The following is a 12,177-nucleotide window of genomic DNA, read 5'->3' as shown; positions in this document are numbered from 1 at the left end:
AGGTGGAAGTTAGAGTTGTTGCTATTTGGAATTTCTTTAAGGAAAAACCTCTCAACAAATCAGAACTGTCCAATTGTGGAATGTCCTATCTTAGGAAGGATTAAGTTCCTCATCACTAGAGCTATTTAAGAGGAAGTTGGATAACCACTTGTCAGAAATTATTATTATTATAATTGTATTTTCATATTATTATTATAATTGTAGTAGATGCCTTCTATAAGTCCCTTCCAGTTTTAAGATTTTGTGGTTCTACTTCCTGCTTCCTTTCTTCTTTCTCTGTCTAGAACACTGTTGTTTAAAATAGGGGTACCTTGAAGGTCTTGGCTTGACCCAAAAAGGGTCAACCAATATAACTGTGGTAAGGTGGGTCATTTTCCATCCTTCCCATGATAGTCAATCACTGGGATTATCTCAGTTATAACTTTATAATTCCCTATATCCATTATCTCCAATACTACCCCATTTGGATACCTCTTACTGTTGGCCTCTTATGATAATGCAAAATTTCAAACTGTCTCTTTCTTAATCACCAGTCCATCAGGATAGTTATTCTGTGACAGGGACAACATTAGCAGCTAGCAGGTAAAATCTCTACCACCATCACCCACACATTCTGATCTCAGCATATCTATATTTTATCCCCAGATTATAACTTCACTATGGCAGATTCTTCTCAGAAGGGCAGGCTTTGTGTTCCAACTCAGTGGCTGATGAATAAGAGTTTCATTTTTCCTTTTTGATGAGATAGAATGAGTCACATAAGATAAACTGGCATGGATGGATTGCAAATTGCAGAACAGCTCATATTATACTGTTTTCTCCTTATATTATCTACATAATTTTACATTATAGTTACCCTCTTTCCAAACTTCTCTATTTCTTTCAAGGTGATTATCATTCTTCTTGTCACTCAGATTCAAAAACCTTCAAAATCTTCAATTTCTTACTCTTACTCATGACATTTGTCAATTAGTTGCCAAATCCTGACATTTCTAATGGTCACCAAAACATCTCTCACAGCTAAACCTTTTTCTTACATCAATACTCTAGTTCAGATCCTTATTTTCTCTCACCTTATTTACTGTAATAGCCTTCTAAGTGATTCTGATGCAGACTGTTATTAGCTGTGTGATCCTGGGTAAGTTATTTAATTGTTTGGCTCAGTTTCTTCATCTGTAAAATGAATTGGAGAAGGAAATGGCAAACTACTCCAGTATCTTTGCCAAGAAAACCCCAAATGGGGTCATGAAGAGTAGGACATGACTGAATAAAAACAACAGAATCTTCCTTATGCACAGATCTGATATATTACTTCTTTGTTCAGAAATCTTTAGGGCCTTACTATCAACCACTAAATAAAGTTCAAACTCCCCTTCTTGGCATTCAAGATTCCATAAAGCTGGTATTACCATACATTTTCAGTCTTACCTCATGCAATTCTCTCTTCATTTATTTTCAAATCCAAAATGAATTATTCAATGGCTTCACAGTCACCCCCCAATTTCCAGTGCTCTCTGGATACCTTGATGTATTTGATTCTCTATGCCTAGAATATCTTCTTTCTCTCATTTCACCTGCTGAATTCTTACTCAACTTATAAAGCCCAACTCAAATGCCACCAGCTCCAAGAAGTCTTACCTTATCTCATTAGTCAAAAATCAGTCTTCCTCAGATTTCAAGTAGCACTTTGTTTTGTAAATCTCTAATGCATTTATCATGTATTATTGTGTGTTTGTGTTTGCCTCTTATCTCTCTACTAGGTACATGAAGGCAGGTATCACCTTAACTAAACTCTATTTCTGTGAGTGATTGATAAAGTACTCTGCCAAAAGTAGACTCTCAGTAGATAGTGAATAGATAAACAAAAGCTGAAACGATCCAAACATTGGCTGACCCTGAATAAAGGTCACAATACTAACACAAAATCTTTCTGAAAGGAAAAAAACAAAAACAAAAACACCTGATTATAAGTTAAAACTAAGGATTCAAACAATTCATATTTAAAAGAAAAGTATGGCCTATATTTGGATCAATATGACACATTTTCCACTTGAAGCAGCCTTGGGGTTTCTGAGTAAGGTGGCTTACATAGTGAGACAGCTCTTGAAATGATGTTTAGCAATTACAATACAGCCTTCCAATAGATAATAAAGCTTCCATGTCTTGAATAATTTAAAAATTTCCAGTAGTAGGAAGGGCAATAGGAAAGGAAATCATGATCTCTATTGCAGAAAAGAAGTAATAATCTCATGGCTGTTTTGTTTCCAAAGAAAATAGAAATGTCACTTTTCAAAAGCAGCAAAGCTTTACAGAATAATTTCCTAGCTCAATTCATTCCTTGTTCTTCCAAAAGGGTTACTAGGAAATGGATGCAAAAATACTTTGAAAGGTATAATGTGAAGACAAAGAAGGGGTGGTTGAGTGAAAAGTGTCTTAGACTTGGAGTTGTTAGAATATCTAGGGATTCTAGTCCTGAGTCTAACCCAGGAGAGAAGCAGTTGTGGTACAGTGGCAAAAGCAGTAGATTTAGAATCAGAGGATGAAGGTTTAAATCTGAGCTTTTCTACATATTGGGGATATGATCTTGGGCAAATCTCTTTACCTCTGTGGACCTCCAATTTCATCATTTGTAAAACAAGGGGATTCATCTCTATGTTCTTTTTCAGCTCTAAATATTGCAATGTGACCTTACAAAAAGGTTTTTATCCCCATAAGTCTCATTTCCTTATTTATAAAATGAGTAGATTAAACTGGATGATTCTCTGAGGTTTCTTTCATCTCTCAAGTTATTACAATAGAGGTTTTTCAGCGAGTAGAGGGCAAGAGAAAGAAAATAGTGATTGATGGGGAGAACAAAATGCTGGGAGAGAAGGAGGTACAGAGAGGGACTGAAGACGGTGGGAAGAGGGAGAGAAAAGGAAAAGTTGGGGACATAAAGATAAGGGAAAGATTGAGAGGAGAGTGTAGAAATGGAGAGAATATTTTGATTAATAAAGGTTTAATAAAAATGGTGCTCAATTATCTGTGCTTTTGTATTCTGTTATTAGAGCAATTAGTTCCTTATTCCAAGAGACCACTAAGAAATCATCATTTTTCCACTCATTCCTTAGAATCTTCACCACAGGAAAACTAGAAGGAACAGTTTATACACATAAAAGATGTAAGGAAAGATCACAGGATCATATATCTAACACTGAAAGAGACTTCAGATGACAACTAGTTCAACCTCCTCATTTTGCATATGAGGACACTAAGGCCCTGAGAAATTAAATGACTTGCCTAAGATTGCATTGCTTATTAATAGTGGAACTGGATTTAAATTCAGATCTCATGATTCCAAATTCAATCCTCTATATATTGTTTGAAACCTTGGACTAATTTGGAGCCTTATTTTTAAGATTCTATTTTTTGGTACAGTCATCTTAGACCAGATTCTCTCAAACACATAGCATATGCACATATGTACATACATACATATATAACATGTATATGTAGATATAATATAAATGTATACCTGTACACACACATATATATATATATATGTTGTTCTAGGCCTCTGGCACCAAAGGAAAGGGAAATGGGGAGGGTCAAGGTAGACAACTAGGGAATTTATCTCATTTCTACTCTGCTGACTCCTTGTATTTTATGATCTTCAGAATTTATTTTGCAAGATGAAATCAGTTCTGAAACTGACAACTTCTTAGCATCTTTTGCTTCTTAAGTCTCTCCCTCCTTTCTTCTGGTTGAAGAAGAGGGGAAGGGTTGCATATCTAGGAGTATCTCCCTAATCCTCTATTTTAAGGAAGGCATGTAGGGAATTTCCCTCTCATTTTCCACCATGCTGACCTCCTGGATTTCATGATCTCCGGAAGCTTATCATTCTGCAAAACAGAATTCATTCTGAAACACATTTCCTCAGATCATTTCCTGTTCTGGTTGTAGGACTTCATCATGTTTCTCTACTGGGTAACCATTCTCCAAATCTACCTCTAACTTTTCTGCATCCCCCCATTAGTCAAGGAACTCCTGGAAGATAGGGATTATCCAATTATCTTTGTAAAACCAATGCTTAATACAGTACCTGACCCAGAGTAGGCATTTAAGAAATGTTTATTTGCCTATGGACTATTTATAAAAGTAAAACACCTTTTATTCATCCAACCATCATGTACTAAATTTGCTTTATGTGCAAAGAGAAGAAAACAAGTAATGGCCTACCTCGGTCACTGAAGTCATCCACCAGTACGATCTCAGCCACCAGCTGTGGTGGAGAACGGTTCAGCACACTATGGACGGTGCGCAAGAGAGAGGACCAACCTTCGTTGTGGAATGGGATGATAATGCTGGTATTGGGGAGCTTTTCTAGATACAGTTTACTGTTGCAGCTACATTGAAAGGAGAAAAAAGGGTCGGGGAAGGAGAATAGACAAAACTCAATTCCAGTTTAAAAAATGATAAATGACTGATCTAACGTTAGGTCACCTAAACTGTGAATTCCCCAAGGGCAAGAGGTTTCTAATTCTTTTTTAAATTCTCCCAGAACAGAGCATAAGATCTTCCATATCAGATACTTAATGATCATTGAAATGTATATCATAAAAATATAGGCTTGACTTGTGTATGCCACTCCATCATTTCCTACTCATTACTAAATATCATTTTCTCTATTTGTCACCCCAATACACTGTAATTAATGACAATAACAATGTCTATCAATTTTGTAGTGTGTTATGATTTACAAAACACTTAATAGACATTTTGTCTTCACAAAAACCTCAAGTTGTATGTGACACAAATATTTTTATCCTTGTTTTAAATAGATAGGGAAACTGAGAAGTTAAGTGACTTTTCCAAAGTGGCTGAGCTAAGTCTTCTAATTTGGAATATACTTGACTCTACTGAGATTTCCACATATAAGATGGGGCTTAGTAAGGAGTCACCTCTTTGTGAAATTGAAGTGGGTTGTGGTCCCTTTCAGAAACTATTTCCTATTGATCTGTGATTCCTTTCAGATTCCCAGCCCCTCCTGGCTGAGGCATATCCTCCCCAGACAAGTTGACTTTCCAGGATGCCAGAGCTTTTGATTCAATTACAAATCCTGTTCAAAAGCATCCTTTTGAATTCCAATAGGACATCCTGGCTTTTCCCAGCCCTCATTCTGACTTGCTTGGGCCACCCAGCCCCTACTGGTTCTGATCTGCTCGGGCTTCCTAATCCCCACTAAGATACCCAATATAATAAGCTTCCATCAACTAAAGTCTTTGCAGATGGATCTTGGCAGCCCTCTTTACTACCAAGACGTTCTAACCACTGAGAACTGCATTCTCAGTGCAAAACTCCATTTTCCATAGATCTGCCACTATAGAAGTCAGTCTCTGGTTAAACTGATTTCTAACTAACAATAAACTTTCATTATGCAATTAATATTTGGGAATGAGTGAATTCTTTCATTCCTAAAACCTGCAGCTGATTTAAAGGGGATTCTTAATAACTCTCTTATAGCCACTAATCTCTAGACCACCAGGAATCTAGATCACTCAAACAGCATTAAAATAAAAATCAGGAAGAAACACCATATAATAAACAAGCTAGTTCTCAAAGTTCTATTTGGCATTTTACCCATTTGTTTTTAATTTCTATTTTCACTTTCCTTACTCTCTACTTAACATCATCCATCAATCCCAGCCCCCCATATACCCAAGCTACTTTAAATACAGCCTCATCAGAAACTGTCTCTTGGGTAAAAGTGAATACCTATCTCTCTCTACTTACTTACACTAGCTGAACTGGTTCTAAGAGTTGGTTTATCAAAAGAAATCTCAATCTCTCAAAGCCCTTAGCCATCTACCCTTTTTTCTTCTCTAGCCTCCTCTCCTTCTCTCTATTAATTACAAAATCCTTTTCTCAATTCTCTTTATGCCAAAAACTGAGTATGAAGATGGGTGAGCATTTGGACCTGGAATCAGGAAAACATGAATTAAAATCTAGCCTCAGATACTTACTAGCTATGTGATCTAATCTTTGTTTATCTTAGTTTCACTAATTGTGAATTGTAAAATTGTAAAAAAGAGTCTATCTAGTTTGTAATGATGATCAAATGAAATATTTGTAAAGTGCTTAGTAAAGTGTCTGATACATAGTAAATACTAAATGCTTGTTTCCTAGTTCCTTTTTTAATTGTCTCCTTCAATTGGAATGTGAGCTCTCTTAGAACAGAAACTTTTGTTTTCTCTTGTATCCTCAGTATCTTTTGTATCCTCAAGGTAACTCAGCCCAGTTTTTGACACCTAGTAAAGCACTTAAATGCTTTTCAATTCCACTTCATTCCATCCGAAGTTTTTGATTCCCTCTACCCCTTCTGGATGCATTCTTCTTCTGTGTTTTCCTTTATATTGTTCTCCTGTTTGACTACAGCTCATTCCCCTTTCCTAGCTCATCTGGGTAAATTGATTTCTGTCTAACAATATACCAACAATTAGTCTAATAACTAATATTTGGGAATGAGTGAATTCTTTCACTCCTAGAACCTGCAGCTGATTTAATGGGGATTCTTAATAACTCTCTCATAGCCACTACTCCTGGAACCTGCAGCTGATTTAATGGGGATTCTTAATAACTCTCTCATAGCCACTAATCTCTAGACTACCAGAGATCTAGACCACTCAAATAGCATCATAGCTTTCTGTTAATCTATCCTTCTTCTAATTTGTTTTTTACACAGATGCCAAAATTATATCCTCAAAGTCCAGTCAAATAATATCACTCTTCTGCTCAAATACCTTCAAAGGCTTTCTATTTTCTCTAGGTAAAAATATAAAGTCTTCAATCTGGCATTTAATATCTTTTACAATCTGGCCACAACTTTCTCTTCAAGACTTATTTCATTATTCCTTTCATGTACTTTATATTCCAGCCAAACTGAACCCACAGCTGTTCTCTGAACTTGAGATTCCATTCCTAACATCTTTGTACAACCTCACATCTGGAATTTGGCTCTTTTTCATTTCTACTGGTGTCTTCCTTAAAAGCTTAGCTTAAATGCCACGTGTCTGTGAAGCCTTCCCTGATTTCCTGTCCTTCTTCCCAGTTATAAAGTGCTTTTGTTCCCACCTTAAATTATTTTGTATTCACTTAACCATCTATGTTGCATCCACTAAATAGAAGATTCTTGAGAACAGGAATCCTTTTTTTGTTTTTGTTTTTGTATCCCAGAATGAGCACAATGCCTTGGATATAGTAGATGCTTATTAATGTGTGCTGAATTGTACTTGAAGTTCTAAGTTCTTTCTTCTGGCTCTGACATTCTATATTTTATAATTCCTCTCAGATCTAGCTAACATTCCAGCTATTTACTAAAAACAAAAGTTGAGTCTCTGCTATCGTGGAGCTAGATGGGAGTGAGACTAGATAACATACTAGTTTTCTATTTCCTTCTCTTGGTTTTAATTACAAGAATATCAAGACTTTAATGATTCAGTTCTTTTAGTAGTATGTCTGTTTATTGGTCATTGAACAAAGATTTTACAACGACAGTTAAAGTAAAATTTGAGTCATTGAAAAATTATGTACTTCTTAACATCCTTGATCCCCATTTCTGCCACAATCCCTAGATGCAAAAGAGGTTGTATACAAAACTGAGGACCATCTTGTACTTTTCTTAGTTAAAGAATTCATCACTAAGTGGCTATGATACTTTAGATGAGCTAAAATCCCATTCTGGAGAAATGAGAAAATTCATTTCCTCCTTTCTTTGTAGAAATGAAAGGAGAAAAATGGGTGTAAAATATTGCCTATAATATCTGATGTGGTTTCAGACTTTGCTGAATTTTTTTCCTTTTTCCTTTCATTACAAGGAATGGATCATTGCGGAGGAGATCATATTCAGAAATAAAAGTGAATTAAAAAATCTTCCTCTGTTGCCTCACCATGGTGTGATGATGACCCTCAGTTCTCAATGACTATGGCAGGGGAGCACAAACTAAGACAGGTTCTATCAAACTGAAAGGCTTTGAGCACAGTCTGGCAACAGATTGTGTCTGCTTTAGGAAGAGCTCATCAACAGCAGGCTCAAACGTAAAAAAGGCATAACAACACTTGTAAAAATTACTGCATGGGGCTGTTGTGAGAACCAAAGTAGGCAACAAAATCCTTTACAACTGTAAACAGAACATGATATAAATGATTCCAATTATTAATTCTAAGCTTAGGGATAGGTTTAAGGAAAACTAGCTCAGCTACTGAGAGACACAGTGACACAGAAATATGATGGAGGCCAAAAAAAAAACTAAGTTAGACTCTCAGAAAGAAGAAACAATTATTCTTTGGATCCAGATTGGCTTTCAAACACCTTGTAGTTCCTCAGCTCTGCTTCTTCCTTAGAATGCCATAGAAAGTTAAGACTATAAAGGACATTAACAATTATCTAGTCCAGGAGGTTTTACACATGTTTTTGTGTCACTGACCTCTGACAGCCTGGTAACACTTATGGACCTTTCTTGGATAATGTTGATAAAATAAATAAAATAAAATGCATAGTACTAAAAAAGACACCAATTATACTGAAATACAACATCAAAATATATTTTAAAAAATCAAGTTCACAGGCTTCCAGTTATTTAATTAGATCACATGATCTAATCGACATCCCCTCATTTTACAGAGGAAGATTTAGGTCCAGAGAAGGTGAATGACTTTTTCAAGTTTACATAGCAGTTCAGTTAAGACTTTGAAACAATATAGTTAAGACTTTACTCCTTTTTCCAGAGGTGGGAGGGAGGGATGAGGTACATTGAAAAAAAATGCTAAAATACAGTCATTAAAATTTCAAAGAAATTTAACCATTCTGAGTGTGCATTTGTATCTAGCTTATTTCTGATGGTTATGTTCATAGGTAAATAGAGTTTTCTTTTGCTAGATTGGTGGAGTTGTAAAATGGAGATCGAGGGAATAAGCCATTTGTGGTCAGTCTAAAATACTGGCAAAGTTGATTAGGTGTTGGATGGACCTCATACATGTTGTTGTACATATCAGAATAGAAGCACAAGGCTGGGACCCCCATGGGTATAAAGCAGATGGGTACGTATCATTACTTTATCCTTTATTTAGTCATTCATCCATTTATTTACTTATATTTAGAATCTAGATTACTTGGGATAGGCCTCTCTATTTCTGACTGGGGTTGTGGATTTAGAAAGCAGGCATAGTTTGTTTCTGGGACCATATTTGAAGTCTCTTTCCAGCACACTAGAGACTGCCATTGTGTTCTATGGAAATACCCTTTGAGAATCCAGAATAAACTCCACATCATAATAAGTTTTATTGTTACTGTTAAGCTAGCAGTTGAATGGGGTGTTTTGCCCATATACATGAAAGACCTAGAGAAAAGTTTTCAGGATCTTGGACAGACTATCTAAAGGCCACAAATTAGCATCATCTATCAGAGAACAACTCCAAATCTGCACTAGTAGAAAGAGGATACCCAACCCTCGAGGATTAAAGTAAGAACTATCTAGTAGAATCAGTTTAGCTGCCCTCTTCTGGGGCCTTCTCCAGCTCCCTTATATCTGACTTAGTAAATGGAAGCAACTCTTATGAAGTGTCTCTTCCTCTTAGTTGGGTTTAAAGCCAAGAAAGATTCTAGACATTAAGCCATCCTCAAAGATCTTGCTTTTTACCCAATTTCTGAGGAAGTTTTATTGAAGCAAGGAGAGTTTTAATAAATAAATTGCCTGGAGGCCACACAGAAATATACAATACAGCAATTACACAGCAGAGTGCTACTGTGCTCATCATATACAGCTGGTTTTCATAGTCCACTAACAGATACACAAATCAAATAATGTGTTATGGAAAGTAGACAGTGCAATAGTAAATTAAGTAAACTATTTAATTCAACTGGAGAATTAAAGATGACTTCAAATTCAGAAAAGGGGCACTGTGTGGAATAAGGTCTTGAACTTATCCTCTTTTCCATCGCATGGATATGTATGTGTATGTGTAAGTGTGTATATGTATATATCAGCTATCAGTCCATTCCCTGATCTCTAAGGAATTGCCAATTTATGAGGTATAAACACTTATAATGAAAATTTAATAACTGGGTGTAGTTCCATCTTTGTGAATAAGGGCTAGATTAGATCTAGGGGAAGAAGCTTCCTCTTCTGATGCAGCTTGGCACTTTCTCTGAACTTTCTATTCTGAGAGATGCTTAGAGCACTTAAACATTAAGTGACATTAAGAAACATTATGAGTATGAGTCAGAAGCAGAATTGAACCCAGGTCTTTATGACTTAAAGGCCAAATTTCTATAGAAAGTAATTTCAGGGTGGAGAGAGAGGTATTACACTAACAACCAGGGACATCCGGAATTGCTACTTTAAAGAGGTGGCATTTAAATTGAGTTTGAAAAATTCCAGGAGTAGAGAAAGACCACTGGGAAATGAGTATGGACTACAACATAGCATTTCCACTCTTTCTGTTAGTGTGCTTGCATTTTCGTCTTTTCTTCCCAGGTTATTTTTACTTTCTTTCTAAATCCGATTTTTGTGTGTGTGTGTGCAACAAGATAACTGTATAAATATATTGTATTTAACATATACTTTAACATATTTAACATGTATGGGACTACCTGCCATCTGGGGGAGGGGGTGGAGGGAAGGAGGGGAAAAGTTGAAACAAGTTTTTGCAAGGGTCAATGTTGAAAAATTACCCATGCATATATCTTATAAATAAAAAGCTATAATAAAAAATACTAAAAAAAAAATTCTATGAGTTTTAAAAGGCAAAATCAAGAAGGGAGAACACTAGATGCATGAAGAACAGTTTATACAAAGATGTGGAGATGGGATATAGAATATATATAGATATGGAATACAGATAATGGAAACAGAACTTTGAGTATGTGTGTGAGTGAAAGGAAAGAGAGAGAGAGAGAGAGAAAGACAGAGAGAGAGAGAGAAAGAAAATGAGAATCAGTTTGCAAAGACAGGTTGGAGTCAGACTTTGGGGAGTTTTAAATTCCATACACAGGTAGCTGTATAATTGAGAAATTATGGAAATCAATTTGGAACTACACCCCCAAAACTAATAAATTGTGCATACCTTTTGACCTTTAACCAGAGAGAGCAGAGAAAGAAGAAAAAGAATCATGTGCACAAAATACTGATTGTGACTCTTTTTGTGTTGGTAAGAACTGAAAACTAATAGGAAGTCTATCAATTGGATAATGGTTGAACAAATTATGGTAAATATGAATGTAATGGGATATTCTGTGTAATAAAAAAGATGAAGGAGCAGTTTCAGGGAAATGTGGGAAGGGTCGTATGAATTTATGTAGAATGAAGTAAAAAAAAAAACCAGGAGATCACTTTCTACAGTAAAAACAATATTATAAAGACAAATAGAAAGATTTAAGAATTATGATCCATGTGATGACCAATCACAATTCCAGAAGACCCATAATGAAACATGGTACCTATCACTTGATGAAGAGGTGCTGCAGTTTGGATGCAGACTGAATAAAGTTTTTAGACACGGCCAATGTAGAATTTATTTTTGCCCGACTATGAATATTTGTTAAAAATGGCTTTTTACCCTTCCCTCATGAAATAAGGTGAGAGAAAGAAAAATATTTTTGTTAATTGAAAAAACAAAACAAAACAAAATCCCAGAGATAACAGGGAGCCACTGAAGCTTTAAGCACGAGAGGTGACATGTCTAAACATGTGTTTTAGGAACAGCAATTTGCAAGTTGTGTAGAGAATGCACTGAAGAAAGGACAGATTGGGAAGGGATCTCTTGCTCTCAGATAAACAGTCATATGAAGTAGTAAAAACAAAAGTGGATTGACAGACATTCTTTTTTTAATTAGCCATACAACCCTGGGCAAGTAACTTTATCTCTGGAACACTGAAATCCTCAAATGTTAAGATGAAATTTAAATTGAAGTTCTTCCAGTTCAAATAATCTATGATTTAATGCCCAAGTGCTTCAGGGAAATGTAGACCAAAATTATTTCTAAGATTCCCTTTGGCACTGGGATTAAATGGAGAAGCTGGTTAATATATAGTAGAAAGAAAATTAAACTAGGGATCAGAAGACCTAGATTCTACCATTAACTGTGCTACTACCAGTTTTGCTGTTAACTTGTTGGGTCATTAGGCAAATGGCTTTATTTCT

At 35.7% G+C, this 12,177-nt stretch overlaps 1 protein-coding gene across 1 annotated transcript in view; it reads right to left on the bottom strand.

Moving 5' to 3' along the window:
* The window catches only part of GALNT10 (polypeptide N-acetylgalactosaminyltransferase 10), a 153,700-nt gene that overhangs the window by 53,327 nt on the left and 88,196 nt on the right, over positions 1 to 12,177 (bottom strand). Inside the window, exon 4 of the mRNA XM_051978760.1 lies at positions 4,219 to 4,385. Within this exon, the coding sequence (XP_051834720.1) occupies positions 4,219 to 4,385 (167 nt within the window). The remainder of the gene's footprint in view (positions 1 to 4,218; positions 4,386 to 12,177) is intronic.

Source organism: Antechinus flavipes, chromosome 2 (assembly GCF_016432865.1).
Source record: "Antechinus flavipes isolate AdamAnt ecotype Samford, QLD, Australia chromosome 2, AdamAnt_v2, whole genome shotgun sequence".
Taxonomy (NCBI): Eukaryota; Metazoa; Chordata; class Mammalia; order Dasyuromorphia; family Dasyuridae; genus Antechinus; species Antechinus flavipes.
This window is presented reverse-complemented; position numbering and strand designations above follow the sequence as displayed.